Here is a 24955-nt window from a genome sequence, read left to right on the forward strand (position 1 = left end):
GTACTGTATGGTGCTTTTAGGTTGCATGGAACAAGTGGTTATTCAGCAACAGGACCAACGGCTTTACGTGACTTCCGAACCGCGTCGAGAGTGAACTACTATCACCAGAAATACACATCTCTAACACCTCAATGGAATGGCCGAGAATCGAACTCGCGGCCAACGAGGTGGCAGGGCCAACACCATACCGACCACCCCACTGAGGCGCTCTTGGACTGTGTAACTCGGGTATCAATACGCCAGCCAAGTAGTTCCTATAATGCACATGCTCAAATCCCTGGTGTAGTAAAATTCTCACAATGAAATCAGCTGATCCCACTCACACTTTGCTCTCAGTAACCACACGTGCGAGCTGCTGTAGACACGTGTTTGTTTACATAGTGACATCACGAGAGAACAATTTTCCGATATGTATTCGCAAAGTTTTTACGGTAAAAGTAGCGCAAAATGCGTTAGTGCATCCCATAAGAGACATTTAGATTTTAGGCAGGGCTTTGAATCTCCAGATGATGCCAAGATAAGGAGGCTGCTAATGGATAATGACTTTTCTTGGAAGGCTCGTAGGATTAACCTTACCCCAACCAAGCAAGCCATGGAACTGCTTCGTCTGGAGTGGGAGAAAGAAGATTTGAGTTACAAACGATAATGTTGACAACGGTAACATTTTTTTTTTCGTTTCAATCAACTTATAATGTCAAAATGAAACTGTTGCCATTACCAAAGCCATTTTTCTTAACTCTCCCTTTATTCTTCAACTTTTCCTCTACATTTTCGTATATTTACAAAGTACCTAATTTCTATGAAAAATAACCGAGATAGGGCTCTTCGAAAAAATTGTTTTTCTAGCGATAATTCTCACCATACACCGGGCAGAGCGCTCTATTTCTTACCCTCTTTTCTATCAATTTTTTCACCTACTGGACTTATTCGTTTTTCATTGTTTTATATGTCGATAATTAGAGAATTGTGTTGGCTTTCTCATAAAAAATAATTCATTCGCCTAACTGTTATAGCTTTTGAGCTACAAACAATAATGTTGACAACGGTAACATTTTTTTTCAGTTCGATCAACTTATAACATCAAAATGAAACTTTTGCCATAACCAAAGCCATTTTTCTTGACTCTCCCTTTATTCTTCAACTTTTCCTCTTCATTTTCGTATATTTACAAAGTAATTTCTATGAAAAATAACCGAGATAGGGCTCTTCAAAGAAAAAATTTTCTAGCAATAATTCTCACCATACACAGGGCAGAGTGCTCTGTTTCCTACCCTCTTTTCTATCAATTTTTTCACCAACTGGACTTATTCTTTTGTAATTGTTTTATATGTCAATATTTAGAGAATTGTGTTGGCTTTCTCATAAAAAATAATTAATTCAACAGACTTTCATAGTTTTTGGGTTACAAACGAAAATATAAAAATAAGTAAAGATTTTTTTTTTTCATTAAATAACTCACATTTTTTCATATTTAGAGGGCTGGGACTCTTATTCTGACTATTCCACCATTAAATATAAACATTTAGAAAAAAGGACAGCAAAATGAATGTTGGTGGCATAAAATTTCTATTTTTGCTAAATGTTTGAAATATTATTTTTTCACACTGTCGAGCGCTCCCAGACACCTTGGGTATCCAGTAGGCTCAGTGCTCAAACTATACAGAAAGGAAAGTGTTAATCAGTATTAATATTTGAAAATGTATTTAGTCATAAAATGACAAAATACACTAATTAGTGAATTTTTATTGCCGAAAAACCCTCGAATAGGTGATTTTTCCATGAATAATTGGTAGACGTGGTCCAAAGAAAAATCCGTGAATGGGCAAATCTACGAATCTCGAGAACGCAAATACGAGGGGTGACTATAATTCACCTCTAACGAACGCTTTTGCGTCAGCCAAAATTTCATCACCTTGCCTTTGCTCTATGAGACTGATATCCTACTGTATAGAATCACCAATAACCACCCTGACTTGAAATCTTTCGGTCTCAAAAAACTTCTAGTAAGAGCATCTGCTAAAACATTATGTCTGCTCTCTATGTATTTGAGCTTTACATCAAATCTCTAATTGTTAGGAACCATTGGGTTCTTATAGGTGACAGATCTGGCTTATTAAAATGATCTAATTATGGCTTGTGGTCTGTAAGAACTTCTACTTTGTTCCCCATTAACGACATCTTGAAATGAACCAAACTGGATAATACAGCAAAGGCTTCCTTGTCTACGGTAGCCATTAACCTTTCATTACTACCTTTGGTCTTAAATTTCCTGCTATAATAATAACCTATTGGATGGAATTTCCCTTAAAATTTCTGCATAAGGCAAGCACCTATACCATCCTGACTGAAATCTGGAAATCTCAGGACCAGAGGATTCATTAATGCATCCTTAAGTTTCTGAAAAGATACCTGTTGCGGCTCCCCCCAAGAAAATTGAATATTCTCCAGCAACACATCTGTTAAAGGAGCTGCCACAATAGAAAAAACTTTCACATACCTTCTAAAACACCCTGTCATCCCCAAGAATGGCCTAACTAGTTTCTTTGTCTTAGGGACAGAAAACCTGCAATTGCTTTGACTTTATTGTCATTTACTCTAACTCCCTCTTTAGTTATGACATGACCTAAATATGCAATCTGCTTCTTTAAGAAGTCACAATTGACTAACTTAATTTTCAAGCCTGCTAACTGAAGTCCCCTAAGCACTTCCATGTGATGCTCGATCGAATCTGTTGTAATTAATGTATCATCCACGTACACAAAGACATTCTTGCCTAATAGCCCACGCAAGACTGTGTTTGCTAACCTTTTAAAAGCCATAGGACTACTCAATAAACCAAAGGGAATCTGCGTAAACTTGAAATGCCCCCCTAGGCAATGAGAATGCAGTAAATTCCTGACTATCTTCACTAAGAGGAACCTGCAAAAATCCCTGCACAAGGTCTATTGAAGAATATATCCTAAGTCCCCCAATTTCCACAAAAAGGTCTGGTATGCAGGCAACGGGATAACAGTCAGGAATTGTCTTTTCATTCAATTTATGGAAATCTAGATATACTTGAACTGAACCGTCGTTCTTAGGCACTGCCAACAAGGGGAAGTTGTATGGGGACACACCGGGCCTAATAATTCCCTCTTCCTCCCATTTACTAACCTCTTTGCCCACCTGTTCCCTGATTTTGAAGGGTATATGATACGCGGGAATAAAGATGGGTTTGATCCCCTCTCCTCGATTCACCTTATGTTCTAACACCTTAGTTAGCCCTAACTTATCCCCTTTTAAAGCCACAATATCCCCAATTTTAGCCAAAACTTTGCTTACAGCTTCTACGTATATGCTCCTTGTAGTCTACATCAGTTAAGTGATCCCTAAAGATTTTCCTCCTCATTTGCATTTCCACCTCTGAAAACTCAGTTTTCCCCTCTACAATAGGCACTGAACCACTATCCCTACTTCAATCCTGGAGGTCTACCAGATAAGTATTCTTTTGATGTTTCCTAACTGTATCATTACAATTCAACAACCCATGTGACATGTATTTGATACCTTGTTTACCAATACTGTACTAATAACACCTTTTAACGTTTCACTGCTCTCAATTATATACACCTCTTTGGGCATTTTCACTTGCCTAAACCTGACTTTCACCATAGTCATTGTACCTGGATTTAAAATAACATCCTCTGATAAAACACCTTTGTATCTATGGCCATCATACACAGCATCCTCCTGTGACTAGTTATTCACCCCATGTTCCACATCCACATATCACCCATATTTATATAAGTATCCACCATGCCATCAACCATAACCCCCTTGTCCGTGTCAGTATCATCATTGTTATCAATATCATTGTTATTAACAATACCACAATTATTATCACCATTATCACCAATATTATCATTATTATCACCAATATAACCAGAATTATCACCCATAATACTACCCCTGTTAACCCCAGTATCCTTATTTATCTCAGTTCCATGTACACCCACATGGAATAAAAACACCCGGTATCCCAACTGTTATGCCACTAACACCTATATGGACCGATATCCTGTTTTCCTTCATACAGGATGGCCCAGCACAATCCCTTTTATCACCCAAAAGGTTCTATTAACATTTAAATCACCCAGTGTGAACCGCACTCTTATAAAACCTAAGGTATTTAACCTATGGGCTTGCACATCACACACTGTCTCTGTTGAGTGTTTCAAAGGGTATTACAAGAACATGGAATGATATAGATCATAGTGCATTAAATTAACTGATGCTCTCGTATCAATTAAAATTGGGATCTTCACATCCCCCACTGTTCCTTGTACTATCATAGCCTTGGCTCTGGGACATCCCCCATGAGACTACAATGGCACATACAAGTCATCTGTGTACTTTTTGTTGCTCGGCATTCCAAAAATTTTGCCGATCTCTTGGCCCCTTTGAGTGACCTGCTTGGGAAGCTCTCGTATTAGGACTCCCAGAGTCCTGAGGTTTGGTTCTTGCATCCCTCTGTTTTCTGAGATGGGCAAGACTGCCAAAAGTGATCTGAACTTTTGTATGCTCCACAATATTTAACTCTGCATAGTTTCTTGGTGTGCCCTTGCTTATTACAATTGAAACAATGCAAATGTTGCCCTGGAGCCATAGATCCCCTCTTATAATCCACTTTTGCACACAAATGGGAGGAAGGGAAACTTAAATCTTTTTGTGTTAAATTCCTTTGACCAGTCCTATAAAAGAATTTTCTATCCATTGTGGGGCATTTGGACATGTGCTTCTGAACCTATCTACAATGGCATCTGGGACGTCGTGTAGAAGTCGTGAAAAATGCAACAGTGCGCAAGTTATCAAGGGAGATATTATTACAATTTACCCATGTGGAATTTTTCAACTTCTGTATCCATTCTCCCGCTGTGTCAAAAAGCTGAGAACTATGCTCAACCATGGTTTTCTGTTCTTTTCTAATCTTGTAGAAACCTCTCAGGACTCTCGCCATATCCCCATGTTCCTTTGTGCAAAAGGCGGTCCTCAGAAATGCTTGTAGTTTGGCCCATGACCTGCATTTTGTATACGGAAAGCTATGGCAACGATGTGAAGTCCCCTTTTTTTAAAATCCAACAAGGCTTTTGCCTCTGTGAATGCCTCTGCATCACTCTTAATTCCTGTGGCATTTAAAAAATTATTAACTCCTACAATAAAAATCTGCACTGACTGAGAAAGAACACCATTATCAATACTTCGAAAAGGGCGAAGCCCGCTGCAACATTAGTGACTTTATGCAACAAAGTTTGATCCTTATTGTCTCCTTCCATTTTGTCTCTTTTAGAGAAACCCTTAGTATTTACCATTCGACCCAACCTAAATAAACAAATCACCAACAACAGCAACAAATTTACCGATCCCTGATACATAAATATTTCCAAAGTGAATGTTCCCTGCATTCTATGGGAAAAAATAAACACCCTTTCTACTCTCATGGTGCCCTCCGATCCAAAGCTGCTAGCCTGCACCGACCCACAATCTTTGCATGCACCAACATACCTCACGTAAAAAAATGAAACATGTCAGTGCCGTATATGCCCTTTAATGGATTAATCCCTTATAAATGCAGTTCCAATGAATACCTCATAATAAAATAAAAGAAAACTTAATACATTCTGCTACCCTGAAAAAAACTATTCATGGCAATTAACAGCAAATCTCTAAAATGTCCCTTTAATCCCACAAAAATGAAATACACAAGTGAGAAAATTTTTAACATAATAAAAAAACAAAGATATACTAGGATTTGGTTTCGACAACTCAACTTGTCGGCCACCATGTTCCTCTTGCCTGGAATGTACCTGGTGGAGAACTCCACCGAGTTGTCAATCACCCACCAGTGTAACTCGACTGTCATTGAATGAAGCTGATGAGACACCAGACTCCATTGTTTGTTCACATGGGCGACCACCGTGGTATTGTCTGGCATCAGCACAACATAACGACCCTCTAACATCTCCCGTAACTCTCGCAGACCTAAGAAAGCTGCTTTTAACTCGAAAATGTTGACGTGAAGCAGCTTCTCTTCCGCACTCCAAATGCCCGAGGCAAGGAGATCTTCTAGATGGGCAGCCCACCCATCGATGGAAGCATCCGAAAACAGGAGAAAGTCTGGAGGGGGGTGAACACAGATTGACTCCCACCATGAGATTCTGGTCATACTGTGTCGGAACCAATTGGGATTTCTAAAGATTTAAAAGAATTCCTAGATCTGGATAGTAGTAGCTTTGTTTAAAGGTACTTTGCGCGCTTCTCCTTTGAAGGGGAACGTAGAAGCCAGTTGTCCAGATAAAGGCTGATGTTTATATTGACTAGATGGAGCCATTTGGTGAGAGGGTGGGGGACTTGAAAAAATACTTGAGGGGCCATGGAGAGGCCGAAGCAGAGGAACCAAAACTAGTAGAATTTCCTTTGGAAGATGAACCTGAGGTATTTCTTGGAAATTGGATGAATGGGGATATGAAAATATGCATCTTTCACATCCAGTGTGACCATCCAATCACCTGGATGAATGGAAGCTATGACTGACTGGCTCATCTCCATCCTGAACTTGATCTTCTTTACAAAGTGACTGAGGGTGCGTATTTAAAGGACCAGTCTTCAGCCCCCTAAACGCTATGGGAACTACAAAAAGGTAACTGTAGAAGCCCTCTACATCCTGTATGGCTTCCTTCAGAAGAAGAGAGGATACTTCCTTCGAAAGGGACAAATGTCTCCCTGAGCCTCTTGAACAGGCTGTCAAGGTGATGGGAGAGGAAACTAAAGGGGGGTCTCCAAATTTCGGATCCATTAACTCTCCTTTCATACCCTGACAGTCCATGGATCTGCTCCCGAGATCCCATTCTCCCAGAATGAGAGAAGTCTAGCTTCTACTGGAGCAGGAAGGACTTCTGATTCACTTCTATGATGGGAGTTTGGAGGAGGAGTGCTTCTTGGAGGGTCTGGATTGAAATTGAAGATTTCAGCGAGATCTAGCTTGCAATTTGGGTCTCTTCCCACTAACGGGATGCTGCTGAGGTGGAGAGGTGAACTTGGGGAGTAAGGGTGCAGATGAAGAACTCTTGGGGCATTGAGATGACTGTATCAGCATATTCTGTGTTGATTTCCTCTGCAGGTGTGATGCAATCTGCTCTACCATCGACAGTGGAAACAGATGTGATGATTTGGCTAAAAAAGTAAGGCACATTTCTGGTTAGACGTGACTTCTCCAGTGATAAAGGAATACCAAAGTTCTCTCTTCGTAAGAATTCCAAAGATGAAGAGAGAAGCGAATTCTGAGGAGCCGTCCCATAAGGCTTTATTGGGGTAAGAAAGAACACCAAACAGGTCTGCTATGAAGAGATCTTCTAAACCCTAAAAATACTCAATCTTCTTAGCAAGAGCTCCCACTGTCGAATCTAGGACCTAAACACTTAAAAAGTCTTTAACCCTTAAACGCTGGAGCGGTAAATAAAAAAATGACTCCCGTGTGCCGGAGGGGTCTGAGAGTGAGCGCGGAAGCGGAAAAAATATTTTTTTCAAAAAATCACAGCGCGCTTAGTTTTGAAGATTAAGAGTTCATTTTTGGCTCATTTTTTTGTCATTGCTTGAAGTTTAGTATGCAACAATCAGAAATGAAAAAAATTATCATTATCATATATAAATAATGTGATATATAATAGCGCAAAAACAAAATTTCATATATAATTGTATTCAAATCGCGCTGTGAGCCAAACGGTTAGAGGTAACAAGTTACATTTTTTTCGTTGTAATGTGCACTAAATTGCGATCATTTTGGTATATAACACATTGTAAAACGATAAAAGCAACACAGAGAAAATATTATCACAAAATGATGCATGAATTCGTAGCGTGCGGACGTAAAAAGTAATTTTTTTTAAAATTCACCATAAATCGAAATATTGTTATAGAGACTTGCAATTTGTTTCAAAATGAAGGAAAATGATGGAATATTACGATACTGTAAGAATTTTAGCTTACAAATGCAGTTTTCGACCATTTCGAACGAGTTAAAGTTGACCGAATGTCGAATTTTTGTTTAAAATTTTTTTTATATGCAAATATAAAAAAAATGAGAAATGCTTACAACCTTATTCCCAATTAATTTTGGTTATATTGTGCATGTTTTTGCGCACATTTCATATATAAACCTCTAAAAAAAAGCGTAATATGAAAAGGCACAAATATTAGGGAGAATGTGACCTACGCGTTCGGAAGATTCCGCTGCCGAGAATCGGCGCGCGGACGGAATAAAAATATTTTTTTCAAATATTCACCATAAATAGAGATATTGTTCTAGAGATTTGCAATATGTTTTAAAGTGAAGATAAATGATTGAATATTACTAGACTGTAAGATTTTTATGTTACAAATGCGTTTTTTGACCATTTCGGTTGAGTCAAAGTTGACCGATCGTAGTTTTTTTCCTATTTATCGTACTTTATATGCAAATATTTCAAAAATGAGAAATGCTACAACCTTCCAATATTTTTTGTTATATTGTGCATGTTTTTGCGAACATTTCCATATATAAACCTCTAAAAAAAGCGTAATATGAAAAGGCACAAATATTAGGAGAATGTGACCTACGCGTTTCGGAGATTTTCGGCCGAGAATCGTCACGAGTAGGGAAAAAAATTTTTTTTTTTAAATTCACCATAAATCGAGATATTGTTCTAGAGACTTGCAATTTGTTTCAAAATGAAGATAAATGATTGAATATTACTAGACTGTAAGATTTTTATGTTACAAATGCGTTTTTTGACCTTTTCGGTTGAGTCAAAGTTGACCGATCGTAGTTTTTTTCATACTTATCGTACTTTATATGCAAATCTTTCAAAAATGAGAAATGCTACAACCTTCCAATATTTTTTGTTATATTGTGCATGTTTTTGCGCACATTTCCATATATAAAACTATAAAATAAGCGTAATATGAAAAGGCACAAATATTAGGAGAATGTGACCTACGCGTTTCGGAGATTTTCGGCCGAGAATCGGCGCGCGGAGGGAAAATTTTTTTTTTTTTTTTTAAATTCACCATAAATTGATATATTGTTCTAGAGACTTGCAATTTGTTTTAAAATGAAGATAAATGATTGAATATTACTAGACTGTAAGATTTTTATGTTACAAATGCGTTTTTTGACCTTTTCGGTTGAGTCAAAGTTGACCGATCGCAGTTTTTTTCGTACTTATTATACTTTATATGCAAATATTTCAAAAATGAGAAATGCTACAACCTTCCAATATTTTTTGTTATATTGTGCATGTTTTTGCGCACATTTCCATATATAAACCTCTAAAAATAGCATAATATGAAAAGGCACAAATATTAGGAGAATGTGACCTACGCGTTTCGGAGATTTTCGGCCGAGAATCGGCGCGCGGAGGGGAAAAAAATATTTTTTTCGAAAATTAACCATAAATCGAGATATTGTTCTAGAGACTTGCAATATGTTTTAAAGTGAAGATAAATGATTGAATATTACTAGATAGTAAGATTTTTATGTTACAAATGCGTTTTGTGACCATTTCGGTTGAGTCAAAGTTGACCGATCGTAGTTTTTTTCGTACTTATCGTACTTTATATGCAAATATTTCAAAAATGAAAAATGCTACAACCTTCCAATATTTTTTGTTATATTGTGCATGTTTTTGCGCACATTTCCATATATAAAACTATAAAATAAGCGTAATATGAAAAGGCACAAATATTAGGAGAATGTGACCTACGCGTTTCGGAGATTTTCGGCCGAGAATCGGCGCGCGGAGGGGAAAAAAATATTTTTTTCAAAAATTCACCATAAATCGAGATATTGTTCTAGAGACTTGCAATTTGTTTTAAAGTGAAGGTAAATGATTGAATATTACTAGACTGTAAGTAATTTGCTTACCCAAAAAAAAAAACAATATTTATAATATATATATATGATTTTTTTTTTTATACGTAAAATATATATATTACATTCTTCGATTCTGGTACCAATACATAAATAAAAGGAATGCAGGTGACACTTCTCTTTTCGCATACAATGAAATGTCTTATTATTATTTTATCATGCACAAATTTGGATATATAAAAAATTGTAATAAATATGAAAATAAATATAAAATAAATGCAGAATACTCACTCGTAATCATGACTCTTTGTTCTATTCTTGTTTTCTCCCTCCTCCATTGAAGAGTCTTGCATTTTTTTCCACTCGACAATCGACGAGGTACAGGTGGAGGAGGGAGACGCGCGCCCTTACTGCTGATGGACCCGGCGGCCCCGTGCGCCCTCCGCTGTCGGTTTAGGGGGCGCGCTCCAATACATGACCTTAGTGTGGTACTTTCGGTCACACTCCCCTATCCTGCAAAGAGCAACTTTGCAGAGACGACAGAAGAACCGGGTGTCTCTCCTTCTGCCATTCATATGGCACACCCGGCACCGTTTCTGCCTTCGCCCTTGTAAGGCCTCCAGTATGTGATCCCCTGGCTGCAGCCGACACGCAGGGTCCACTACCCGACGAGAAGCGGTGATGGCGGGGCCGGCAGCAAGAGGGGCGTCGTCAGCAGGGGCGGCGGCAGCAGGGGCGTCGTCGGCAGGGGCGTCGTCAGCAGGGGCGTCGTCAGCAGGGGCGGCGGCAGGTCGAGCGAAGTTGGCCCTCCTATCTGCCCTTTCCTCTAGGGGCAGATCTGAAGCTCGGGGCAGGGGATCAGTTACGGAAGGCCACTCATCGGGATCGAAGTTGATGAGGGCATTCCCGGCTACCTCTAGGAACTGTATGTGGGTCAACCTCGGAAAATTGTCACCGCGGTACCCACAGTACAGTATGTAGGCATTTTGGAGGGCCAACTGAAGGATGTATTTGAGGAGCTTCTGTGTCCACCTTCTGGTTCTCCTGGCGAAGGGATAGTACTGGATGAGCTGATCAAAGAGATCAACTCCTCCCATGTGCCTGTTGTAGTGCCCAATGACGGTAGGCCACTCGGTACGAAACTCCTCAAACACAACTCGGCCCTGTCGACGTGTCTTCTTCCGCTGTACGATCTCTTCTTGGATGGGTTCATGACTTGTCGTAATCATGGAGACGAGTCGGACACCCTTCCAACAGATGACGAAGACAGCGCCCTTCCGCCGCCACTCTCTCTCCTCTTGCCAGGTGTTGCCGATAACTAGCGAACCTCTTGAGGACATTCGGGGCCCCACGCACCAACCGAAGGGTACCACTGACGTGAACACCTGCTTCATACAGTTCCTGGGCCAGGGATACCGAGTTATAATAATTATCCATAAACAGGTGATATCCCTGGTTACGGAAACGTCCCACAAGATTGAATACAGTCACACAGCGTGGAGAAGACCCCGGAATACACTGAAAAGTCCACAACGTATCCAGTGTTGGCCTTGGTAATAAGAAAGAATTTCACACCATATTTCTTTGGCTTCTTGGGGTTATACACTTTTATACTAAGACGTCCTTTGTAAGGCATCATCCCCTCATCCAAAGACAGGTTCTTTCCAGGAATCACGAGATTACTACACCGCTCACGGATATAATCCAACACTGTGCGCACTAAAATGAGGCGATCACTGTTATTTCGGGATATGGCCCTTCGGTTGAAGGCGTTGAAGTATCTGTCCAACGCCAGGAAATTATCACGGGACATAACGCCAGGCACATTCGGCATACATAAAAAATAATTTCTCCTCCAATATTGCCTGACGGCGACAGCAGGTGTCATACCAAAATAAATGTGGAGCCCCAAAAAATGCGCCATGTCAATGAGGTTGCAACCCCGCCACTAATACGACAAGGTCGTCCTCAGCTCATACCGGCAATACCGAGCGTAGTCCACCGTCTCGTGTACCAGGTATTCCAGCAATTCCCGCGTCAGGAAAAGCTGGATGAACCCCAAAACAGTCAGGGGTACTGGTACGGTGATCCCAGGGGTTGCCGTGAAGGGGTGCAAATTAGGAGGGGTGGGGTCCTCCGTCCACCCCTCGTCACTCTCCGACGACCGACCTTCACATTGGCTGGCGCGACGAGCCGACCTTCTACGTGCCCGTGCGCGCGCACGGGTGCGGGCACGATATTGCACTCTACCCACCCCCGTTGGCCCATCACCCTCACTTAGGCCTTCACTTTCTGTATCGTCTTCTGCGATAAAACTTGACCCCGTATCCCCACCCTCCCCCTCCTCAGATTCCCCCTCGTAAGCACTGAACCCACTGAATTCGAGCTCACTTTCGGGATGTGAGCTTCGAACGGACATTGGGGGCATATAGTCATCCTCACTTTCATCGGGACTGATGTCCTCATCACTCGATGACCATCCGCCATCAAAATGAGGACTTGCGACATGTTCCCGATCAAGCTCCGATAGATATTCATCTATGTCCCTTGGTTGGAGGCCTCCCAAATGCTTACGAATGCCCCTAAGGACGCCCACATGCTTCCTAGAGGTAACCAAAGGCATACGCTGTGTTCCTAAAACACTTTCAGCCACACGTGGCCGCACAGAACGGCCTTGAGGCGCGGGGTCATGCTGGGTGCTTGGCCCCTCGCCAGCATCCAGGTCCAAAACTCGCCTTACACGATCCCTTCCGACGGGTAAAACGCGCCTTTCGCGGTCCACACGTCATTGAGACATATCTAGGAATGTCCTGTAGCAACACAAATGCTCAAAGTCTCGCACAAGTCCAGAAAAACACGCTTCTGAAGAAAGATTGCTCTCGGATGATGCGCTACTGATGCTGGCTGGAGCGAGAAGAAGGCATTTCGCGCATGCGCACTTGGGTCACGCTTCAAAACAAAACAAGGCCTTGATCCGTGAACTCCAAGCATCCCCCAAGGTGCGTGATTCAAAAGTTTTAGGCTGGTAAGCCTATAAGTATTTTTCCGTGAATTTTAAAAAAAACTTTTGTATGTCGACGTAAAATACGTCCAGTCGGCGTTTAAGGGTTAACCCTTAAACGCCGACTGGACGTATTTTACGTCGACATTTTTTGTCTCTCGGGTGCCGACTAGACGTATTTTACGTCGACATACAAAAGTTTTTTTAAAAATTCGCGGAAAAATACTTTTAGGCCTACCAGCCGAAAACTCTTGAATCACTCGCCTTGGGGGATGCTGGGAGTTCACGGATCAAGGTGTTATTTTGTTTACAATCGTTACGCAGGCGCGCACGAATTTCTTTCTTGCCGCACTAAAAAGTATCTGTGACACATCTCGGAAATTATTTCGTCACTTTGACATAATTTTTTTACCATTTTAAATTACCCGTTACATGGAGTATTATATATGAAAATGTGCGCATTTTTATGTAGAATACAACAACAAAATACCCATGATTGTAGCTTTTATCAGTTTTGAGATATTTTCATATAAATAACGATAAGTGCCAAAATTTCAACCTTTGGTCAACTTTGACTCTACTGAAATGGTCGAAAAACGCAATTGTAAGCTAAAACTCTTATATTTTAGTAATATTCAATCATTTAACTTAATTGTGCAACTAATTGGAAGTCTCTAGCACAATATTTAGATTTATGGTGAATTTATGAAAAAACTTTTTCCTTACGTCCGCGAGGTAACTCTTCCGAAAAAAATCATACATGCGATTGTGGTAATGTTTGCACCATTTTAAATTAGCCGTTACATAAAGTTTTATATATGAAAATGTGCGCAATTTCATGCACAATACAACTAAAAACAACCCATGGTTGTAACTTTTATCAATTTTGAAATATTTTCATATAAAAAATGATAAGTGACAAATTTTCAACCTTCGGTCAATTTTGACTCTACAGAAATGGTCGAAAAACGCAATTGTAAGCTAAAACGCTCATATTCTAGTAATATTCAAGCATTTACCTTCATTTTGCAACAAATTGGAAGTCTCTAGCACAATATTTTGATTTATGGTGAATTTATGAAAAAAATAACATTTTCTTTACGTCCGCGCGGTAACTCTTCCGAAAAAATCATACGTGCGATTGTGGTAATGTTTGCACCATTTTAAATTAGCCGTTACATAAAGTTTTATATATGAAAATGTGCGCAATTTCATGTATAATACAACAATAAATAGTTGAAGGTTGTAGCTTTTCTCATTTTTGAAATATTTGCATATAAATCACGATAAATAGAAAAAAAACCACGTTCGGTCAAATTTGACTACCGAAATGGTCGAAAAACGCAATTGTAAGCTAAAACTCTTACAGTCTAGTAATATTCAGTCATTTATCTTCATCGTGAAACAAATTCGAAGTCTCTAGCACAATATTTAAATTTATGGTGAATTTAAAAAAAAACTTTCCTTCCCTCCGCGCGTGGATTCTCCGCCACAAATCTCCGAAATGCGTGAGTCCCATTCTCGGAATATTTGCTCCGTTTCATATTAGGCCTTTCATAGAGTTTTATATATGAAAATGTGCGCAATTTCATGTAAAATAAAACGAAAAATATTTGAAAGTTGTAGCTTTTCTTATTTCTGAAATAATTGCATATAAAAAAATATATATAAAAAAATTTGACATTTGGTCAACTTTAACTCGTCAGATATGGTCGAAAACTGCATTTGTAAGCTAATATTCTTACAGTATAGTAATATTCAATCATTTGTCTTCATTTTGAAAGAAATTGGAAGTCTCTAGGACAATATTTAGATTTATGGTGAATTTTTGAAGAAAATATTTGTTTACGTCCGTGCGTTACGAATTCATGCATTATTTTGTGATAATATTTTCTCTGTGTTGCTTTTATCGTTTTACAATGTGTTATATACTAAAATGATTGCAATTTAGTGTTAATTACAACGAAAAAAAAAGTAACTTGTTACCTTTAACCGTTTTGCGCACAGCGCGATTTGAATACAATTATATATGAAATTTCGTTTTTGCGCTATCATATATTGCATTATTTATATATGATAATGATAATTTTTTTAATTTCTGATGGTTGCATACTAAACTTCAGGCAATGACAAAAACAGGAGCCAAAAATGAACTCTTAATCTTCAAAACTAAGCGCACTGTGATTTTTTGAAAAAAATATTTTTTCCGCTTCCGCGCTCACTCTGAAACGTCTCCGGCACACGGGAGACATTTTTTTTTTTACCGCTTCGGCGTTTAAGGGTTAAGATATTATTGCTCTCAGGAGCAGGTGCCTCGAGTAGAGACAGATGCTCAGGTGACAGGTACCTAGACCAATGTTTCTGGCGCTTTAAATCCTTGGGAGAGAACGACAAGGGAAAATCCCATGGGTGTGCTGGCAGCTAAGAAGAGGCACAAACTGAGGGATCCACACCATAGCTGCACGACATAAGAGGGTTGTTGAAGATGTCCCTGTGATACTTGACTGGCAATGGGGAAGTGGGAGCCGAGTCATCTATGTGCCTTTTCAATAGCCTGGATGAATCAAGGAAGCGTCTATGACACCTGTGATCTGAATCTGAATACGAGCTAGACGACATGCAGCGCACATCCAACAACACGCCTCTCCAATGGCAGTTGGTCGAAGCCTGGGTTTTAGCAATAGGTTCAACAGAGGGGCAGCAATCCGTGGGCAAACCCCGCAAGCCTCCCTTGGACCTCCGGTGTGTCTTTTCCCAGGTGCAGGGAAGTGGGACAGTGACCTTTGTCTAGTAGTGCCAATGGGATGAAAAGCCACCTCCTCTACTAACACATCACCTGACTTGACACTTTGTCACCAGACACTTTATCACAAGAAACTCTTTCAATTTTATCCATAAGGACACGAAGGAACGGCCCTATCTCTCCACTGAATTTACAACTAAATTAATCTTCTTATGAAACTTAGAATTAATTCTTAACTTGAGACAGGCAATAGCATTGGGGTCGTAAGCACGGGAGTGTGCGGAAGAATAGAAGGAGAACAGAGGATAGGAGTGAGATTATGGCCAGGGGTAGAGGGAAGAGCAAGACAGGAGTGTCTTAGGCTTAGGATAAGAATCTCTACACACAGAGGCCCTACTTTTGGCACGAGCGGCTGCCTTCCCAAGCCTATTCCTATTAAGTTTATCAAGATGAGACTTAAGACATCTTCCATCTACTATCATCCCAATCCCTTCATTCAGAACAGTTGAAATCCCTCGAACATACCTGTCCCCTACACTTAGTGCACATGGTCGGTGCATCATAAAGCTTAGTTAACCCAGTCTTACAGCCCTCACTATAATTGTGAAGACCGGAAGTGCTAGAATTTGGCATAGCTAAACTAAAAAGAAAAGAAGCTAATTGTAAAGGTGAACCAAAATAGGCAACATCAGTGAGCACGTCACCGACTTCAGGAAAGCAGGAGTGCAGAGAGCAACGTGTTGTTGGTTGCGCAGCATGAAAAAGAATGACACAGTTGGCTTCTGTCGCTTCCACATTCCCATTGCAATATATGTACAGTGGTCCCCCGGATTCACATGAGATGTGTGCCAGAATGTACGTGTATTTAAAGGTCAAATTTAAAAACCAATATTTAAAATGCACAGTGATAAAGGACCATGCCTCTTCCCAGCTGTTTTGTTCACCTTTGTGTACTGCCATGAGATGGCAACAGCTACATGGAAGCAAATGTAAAAGCTGATCGGTTAACTCTTAGGAGCCAGGCTAAAAAAAGCATGTGCAGTAGTACCTCAGGCCAGGGAAACTTTGAGGTTGGTCAATTTAAGAAAAAAACACATCAATGGAGAGAGGAAGATGTGCAAATGCACATGGTATAAGAAAAAATTCTAAAAAATCTTCCCTACCTTCTACGAGAAGTTGAAAAGACTACTTCCAACCCCTTGTGGAGCCTCTTTTACAAGACAATCGTAAATTTTACCAAGTTATATGTTTTTTCCAATAAATTATTTTATTTTATTTTATAAAATTATGATTACAGTTCACACAATATCAAAACAGATAAAGAACTAGAATCAGCAACAAATTCTAAGTATATTTGTTGTAAAATATTTACATGAATATATTGATGCTCACTATGGGTGAATCCGTCCACCACCCAGAACCTATTACTGCTACTCATATGAAAAAAATGCAATTCTTGCAGCCAAATAAATACTTTCAACCCTGGCAAAAATGAGACAACAGCAGTCCACAGTTGTATGAATACCCAAAGAGGAAGTGCTTTGGGCTACTGTAATGAACCAAAGGTCAATCCATTAGGTTGTCTGGAACACTGTCCCAGCAGTCAATTCCAGTGCCACTATCTACAATTGTGAGAGGGGGGGGGGTCCCTCTGCAAGGAGACATTCTAATGACAGACCGGGACATAGACAGGTCAGGTCCAAGTAATCCAACTTGGTTAACATGGGCTCTTTGAGGGAATACAATATTTCCTCTGGCAAGTTAGAGGAAGTGTCTTGCTCGACCAGCTGGACTGGAAGGAATTGCCTTGACCAGAAACAAAAGAATTCACCTGGTCCAAAACTCCGTCAGCACGCCTAGACCGTGGCAGGTTAACCGGAGCTTTGGGTTCCTTCTGGGGTCCCCAAAGTGACTGGATAGCTGAAGAGCAGTCTGTAAGACAGGCTAAAGTCTCTTCCTCGAGATCATTAAAATAATGGATATTCTAATGCTCTTCACATAGTGCCTATGCATTTCAGGGGTGTCCAAACCTTGGGGCATAAGGCCCTTGAGTTCCTCAAGGTCTCAGTCCTCACCAAGTTGCTTCCTCAGTAGGAGAGGGACACTCACCAGACCCCTGGCAATCTCTACATCACTCAGGTATACGTCCTGGGATGGAAACAAGAGCAGTTCCTATCCTGAACCCCGCCCCCGCCCTAGCTCCTGAATCCCAGAAAACATTGAGGAGATGTAGGAGATAGGTGAGAGATAAAGAGAACCCTTGCCCAGCCTGTCATAGACAAAAGCCTTGACAGGTGAGCGAGGCTATGGGCAGTCATCAACTTTAATGATGTCTGCATGGGTCAGGGAGAGTAGTCCCACCCACATGAATGTGGGTAAGGCCTGCCTCTTGAGCATACTTCAGTCTTCTTAGAAGCCAGGGGCTTCTACAGACGAAGAAGACTGAAAGGGGGGCTGCGCAAGCAGCCGGGCCTGTGTCCATAGACAGGGAACCCTTGCTGGCCCAGGTAGGCGTGCTGCTGGGACCGGTACCTGTATACCAGGGGTCTGAAGAACACTGGGTGACGGTTACACCTGTGCACTTTGTGATGGGCTGAATGTGGGGTACACCGTATATACTCGCATATCATGCAACATTTGAAGACCTAATTTTAGAGCTAATTTTAAGGGGGTTGCATCATACACGAGATATAAAATTAGCATATGTAATATTCACTTACTAGTATCATATGATAAAATAAAAGTTATGCTTTACTTCACTACATCCAATAATATTGTATGTATTTTCATATTGCTAATGTATTATAAAATACAAACATAGCAATTAATGTTTTGGTTTGGAAATCAGCTGAGGACTATTGCGAGATAAGTTCATTCTGCTCTATTGAACCAAAATCAGAGAGATTTTTTTGCTTCTACTTAGCGTAAATGAATCTTAAGATACTCTATTGATATGGGACAAGGTTATTTTGCATTATACAAAGTGTTTTTAAGTAAAAATATAACTTGAATATGTATTGTTGTGAGCGATATTTAGTTATTTTTTTGTTAGTAGATGGCGCTGAGGGTATATTTATTGCATAAAAAAAATTAACAGATTGTGTTCAATATTTTCACTTAATTTCATCAGAATACAGAGGTCCCCGTTTTCGCGGGAGATGCGTACCAGACACCCCCGTGAATACTTAGAACCCGCGAATAATTGGAACCCCTAAAAAAAGCTTAAAACCTCCTATTTTGTTAGTTAAAACTCAAGAAAAACCCACTAAAAATGTTTATAGTACCTGCGAATAGGCAAATTTTCTGTGAATAATGTGGGGAAATGTTCCCAAGAAAAATCCGCGAATGTGTGAGTTCACGAATCCGGAGAATGCAAATACATTGGTCCACTGTATTACAAGTTTTACATATCTATCTTTTATTGGAGTGAACACAGTAAAATGTGTTCTGTCATGCCATCATGCCAAATGGTTTTGATTAAAACACATTTCTCTCAAATTTTGTTTACGGTCAAGTTTGATGGTGCTATGCCAAAGTTTCCCTGTTGCTGATGCACGATAACAGTCATTAGCTGATGAACATTCTTTTCTCAACTTCAGCTACAACTAGCAGCTGAAATTTAGCAGTATGCGGCCTTGCCCATATTTTCTCTTTAGCAAAAGAGGATATATGTCCTATTCTACTAAATGTCATTTGTAACATAACTGCAATCAAGCCACTGCTGTATTCGGATTCGGTTGTTCATAGGAAATCAGCTGTTTCTGGCTGTATGCATTTACACAAGTATAACATTACTAACGTTATTTTTAGCATTCTCTTTTACTTTTTTAACTTAACTAAAAGATGGGATAGATAAAGAGATGGAGGGAAAGGGGTTAGCCTATTGTAATTCGGTCTCAAAAACTAAACTCCCATGTTACATGAGATAGATGATGAAATCATTGTTTTAGGGTAAAAATTTGGGGGTTGCATATGCGAGATCACGTTACACGAGAATATATGGTATATGTGATTGATTTTTTATTATTTTTCTTATGCTGTGTTGTTTATGAATGTGTTGTAGAGAAAGTATTATTATTTTTTTTTTTTTTGCAGTTTGTTGAGTCAGAAGGTAGAATGATGTGCTTCCCTATTACATGAACCGTGGTAGAGCTGCTAAAAAAATAAAAGAAGGGTGAGAGCCCCTTATAAAAAAATATAGGAAGAAACAGAAAACTGTGCCAGTTTGAAGAACCAAGGGCTTTAGGTCGGGACGCCGTTGAGTTCGATGTATAAAGTTGATGAGCTCTTAGCTCAGTTGGAAGCCTTATGTATAGGAAGTGTGCGGAAAAGGAGAAATTACCTCGGAAGGGAGAAAGAAAAAAAAAGAAAAGACTGGTTGAGGTGAATCAAGGAAGTGAAAAAAGTTTAATCAAGAAGCTGATGATGACAGTGAAAAAACTATGAAGTAAAGAATATAACTATTGTTTTCAGATTTACTGACCGCAAGATTGAATTAAGTTGATGTTGACAGCAAGGTTAATTTAGGTTAAGGTTCTTTACTAGTTAGGAGGGCAACAGTATGGAGTTAGGGTTATTAACCAGGTTTAGGTTCTTAAATGGCTCATGGTAGTATTAAGTTAGGCTAAGTTGGGTATAAGAGTCTAAAGTTTTTGAAAAATTGTAGTGATAAGAAAAATTAAGTTTCAGTTCTGTAGTACGTATTAAGGAAATAAAGTAGGTTAAGGAAAAGTTGAGTCTCACTGAATAACCTCCAAATCTTTTTCCATCATACTGCCCCTGCCCCCATTGTGAAAATATCAAAGCCCCTACAACTTGGCAACAGTTGCATCAGCCCTATTTGCAGCAGAGGGGTGACTGCTGGAAGCTCTACAAGATTTCTTGTAGGGAGGTGAGGCAACCTTCTTCCTCCGCTTGCTAGCTGCGGTAGAAGAAAGGGAGGAGGCAACATGAATCGATGACAAAGATGACGACTTCCTTCTCCTCTTCTTAAAGAAGACTTGCTTTTCTTGCTGAGCACAGCCAAGGTGAATAGCATGTGGAGGAGAAAATCACCCAAGGAAAACATTGGGGCAGCACCTGGGGGTACATTTGACGTCTGTCCTTTATAACTTTCAAATGTTTATCAGAGAAGACACTCGGCTTCCCCGAGATGCCAAAGGAAGGCCATATCTCCCTAGACCTCTCAGTCTCCACAGTACCAGGAATCGAAGTCAGGTTTGGGGACAGTTTTTCCCTATACCCAGAGAAGTGTCCCCTAAGGGTGAGGGTGAACTCCTGTGCACAAAGTGAGGCTACCATAGAGGAACCTGGCTAGAAGCTCCCCCTCCCTGGAGGAGTACATCACTCACTTTGGAGTGGCAACTGCGGGCAGGAATTTAGCAGGAGGGAAAATGGCACAAATGAGTTTGTAAGTCACTGGCAGAGTACTGCACTTCAATGACACCTGGGAGACCTTCTACTTCCTCGCTAACTTCACCCACTGTTAAGATGGCCAGGCACCACTCTGAACACGGATTACCTTGATTGGGTTCATGCTTTCAGCATGAGTCACATATTGTATATGGATCTATTTCCACTGAGGAGAATAACCTATTACAAGGCCTGTCCTTTCCTGGATAGCAACTACACACCTGAGGCTTTTTCTCAAATGTAGAAGGCTTAAATGATTGAGAAACTTGCATTATAAAGAAAAACACAAAATGGCCCAGGCTACACTCAACAAAAATAATTAATAAAAAAATTGATGAGGAATTATTGGAAGTACTGACGAAAAAGGGGGGAGAAAACCGCACCCAACTAAGATCCCAGCCTAACCCTCCGAAATCAGTACAGATTTGGTCAGGTAGGCTAAGATGGCTCCTATAAGGACGTCACAAAGAGGACACCCAGAACCTAACTCAACCCTCCAATATTGAATCTACCACTCTGGTCAGGTAAGATAGGCCTAGCCCCTACATATGTAACAAGAGAGGAACTCTCTAGTCCTGGGCCACCCTCCAAGCAAACATATCTGCCTGGTTGGGTTGGCGGTACTAGGAACCACTAAGGGTGGTGGGACTTACTCAACCCGCCTAGCCCAACCTCGAAAACCTAGCCTAGGTCTGGTCGGATAGGCTAGGGTAGGTCATCGTGAAGAACTCCCAACCTCATCAAATATAGCAATACAAGATTATAATAAAAAAACTAAACTAAACTGGCATACTGCTAGGCTAGCCTAGGACGCCTAAACCACAATACTCACACATAACATAGTATGAAGCCTATCACCGTACGCACGTAAGGGAACCAACTCGCTCCTGAGTGACTGATGATAACGAAAAAGGCCCTATAATAGGCTAATAACGTAAGGATTAAACCGTAATAAACAAGGCTTTCAGTATTCGTCAGGAGCGAGACAGTAAAATATACAAAAACAGTAGCCTATACAGTGAAGTGCTAAACGGTGAACAAAATTACACCACGAAATAAAATTCTGATATAACCAAGCACGCGGCCAACCATGCATCCAAAATGGTGGACTTGTAAGAGCGTCATGCCCGGCTCCCAGGAACAAGTGTCTTAAAATAAGGGCAAAATATTGGATACATTGTTGCCCCATCGTGCTCAAAAAACAATAAATGGAATACTCAACTTATATGAAGAAGTTTCTTGGTGCAGGAAAGACATGATGGTCCTCAAAAACACTTCCTGGAAACAGCGAAAACAGTGCGTGTAAACAAAAGGAGTGCTAATTCAGGAATGAGGGTTTCTGGCAGAGGTAGTACAGTACTAGCGAGCGGAAGGTAGACGTTGCAATGGCACCTCTCTAGAGGGGGATTTTGAGAGAGGAGACTTCTAATTGGCAAAGCATCTGTGATAGTGGTTTCCACTCGCTCCTGTGCTATACCGACACCCTATGAGGACTGCGAGCCAGAGGTAGTAACTCTGGCATTCCATATGGCTTTTTTCTCTGGTATATTTAGCATTTATTTATACCTAGAAATGAGTGCTATAGGGACATTTCACTGGGCGACACAGGTTGAGCCCAGAAATACCCTATAAGTAATACATTTTCATACACATTTTAAACATAAAAGCATGAACATTTATAAATCGACACATCCATAACTAAATTTGCACTTATGTAACTGGATATTTTCGGCATAGAACAGCGTCAGAGGCATATATTTTACCCTAATACTTATGTAATAACTCTCCATAAAATTTGTTAACATAATTTGCATAACCTTTATGGTCTAAACGGCATATGAACACGTTGGACAATGGCGCTACAACTTAAAATTGTGCCGTAAAAATACCTTAAAATACCTTATTTTTTAATGAATATTTGTAATGACAACCGTAAAACCGATTCGCCGATGAGCGATTGCGCCGTTAACCTCGGGCCGCCTGTACTATGTAAAAAATGAAGGTTTGTATTGGTGCAGTAAAAAATATGAAATAATAGGCAGTAATAAAATAGTTTACAAGAAAAATGTTAATCTTAAAAATATTTTTTTATATAGAAGACATTTGACTACGTTAGTTCCAGCAATCGGCCACATATGTAATAGTGCTGGTTCTCATGCCTATAGTCTCCAACTCTTCCTCCACTTTGTCATATCAATTTGGGTACATCAATTTCACCAATCTGGTACAGTACAGTAAAGTACTTATAAGTTTTAATTTTTTTTACTTGTATTTACATTCTTCAGAATTAAAATGTGTAAATTTATTATAAACAGCAAAAATTTTTTATTATAAAATGACTTATTGAATTAACAATGTTATGGGTTTGCTTAGAGGGGTTTCCAAGGTGCCAAAGTGATTTTTTAAAGGAAATTATGCAAAATGAGTAGCATTTTATCATAATTTGTAAGTATTGAGACAAATCAATGACATAAGGAGAGTTTTACTGTACACAGATTCTCACGCCATTTCAGATCAAGCATTACAATCCTTTCCTCATGAAGATAATACTAACTGTAATAGAATGTTACATTTGTATATATGACAACTAACACTTAAAAACCAAACTGCAGTCTTATGTTCGTAGATCTATAAACCACTCTGTATTTTTTAATAAAAAAAAACAATAAGTAACTCTCAAACATACTTATAAACATTTCTTTATCCTCGTCACCAATATCAGATTTTTTGTCAATGCTTTCTTGTTTAACATCAAACTGTGATCTTAGACCTGGAGAACCATCGTTGTATGCATGACTTTCACAAGGTCCTGTAGAGTCAAAAGGCTGTGGCTCTGGTTTGATGTCACCTGTAATATGATCAACACAGGGTTTATTATAAATCCTAAAAATGATTTTCTCGTACGTACCTGTATGTCTGACAAACTCTCGGCTGAAATAAACAAAAACCTGGTATATTTTGAATGTGGCATCTCTCTTTAACAGTTAAGTTTGGGTATACTCTACTGATTGTAACAATGTCTATAAAGCTACATGGATATTTCAGTATCACTCATACAGCCACATCACTACAACTATACAGTATTAACATGTGTAAATAAAAATAATAATTATTACAATAAAAGTTTTGACATAGGAAAAATCTATTTTTCTTATTCGCTGTTGAGTCCTCAAGGAGTTACCCTTTCCATGGTCTAACCAGAGCTCCATGGTGACCAGACTAATGTCAAAGAAATCTCTTTTAGCTGGTCTTGTGACTGGGTATTGTGTTGTAATGATAAACATCATAACACATGAAAGAGAATAAACAATCTCAGGATAAGAGGGCACTTCCTGTTATCCTTAGTGAATGTTGAACCCAGTTTACCTACATTAAAAATCAGCAAGTGGCAGCTATGAGCATATGCACCATCATATTGTTTACATACGACCAGAAATGGACCAAGACACCATTACTTTCTGTTGGTCAATGCAGGATAATCCCTTATCCAAATCCCACAATTTTTCGTCAGGGAAATGGGAGGGTTTTCAGGACTCAACTGCAACTACCAAAAATCACAATTTATCGAAAATTGTATTTTTCCTAACTATACAAACCTGAGGTTCTTTAAAAATAGGAATGTAATCAGCAGCAGCTGGAACCGGTTGTAAGCTTCGAACAAGGAGGTTCGGTAGTTAACTGTTTGTCCGACAGTCGGTGGTCACGAACTACTGAGAGGTGAAGAATCACTTTGCTTTAGGCCCAGGAAACAGAGTGAGGGGTGGCATGAGGTGGGACTATGTGTAAAGGACCTCAGGTTTGTATAGTTAGGAAAAATACAATTTTCGACAAATTGTGATTTGTTCCAATACGTAATGCAAACCATCGGTCCTTTAACAATAGGAAGACTCACTTATTGGTGGGTGGAATCTGAGTC

At 39.8% G+C, this 24955-nt stretch overlaps 1 protein-coding gene across 4 annotated transcripts in view; it reads right to left on the reverse strand.

Annotated features, from left to right (window-relative positions):
- The window catches only part of LOC135217863 (ubiquitin carboxyl-terminal hydrolase calypso-like), a 351282-nt gene that overhangs the window by 73482 nt on the left and 252845 nt on the right, over positions 1-24955 (reverse strand). For all 4 annotated transcript variants that reach the window (XM_064253884.1, XM_064253885.1, XM_064253882.1 and 1 more), the window contains exon 12: positions 23726-23887. In XM_064253884.1, the coding sequence (XP_064109954.1) occupies positions 23726-23887 (162 nt within the window). The remainder of the gene's footprint in view (positions 1-23725; positions 23888-24955) is intronic.

This window comes from Macrobrachium nipponense, chromosome 9, assembly GCF_015104395.2.
Source record: "Macrobrachium nipponense isolate FS-2020 chromosome 9, ASM1510439v2, whole genome shotgun sequence".
NCBI lineage: Eukaryota > Metazoa > Arthropoda > Malacostraca > Decapoda > Palaemonidae > Macrobrachium > Macrobrachium nipponense.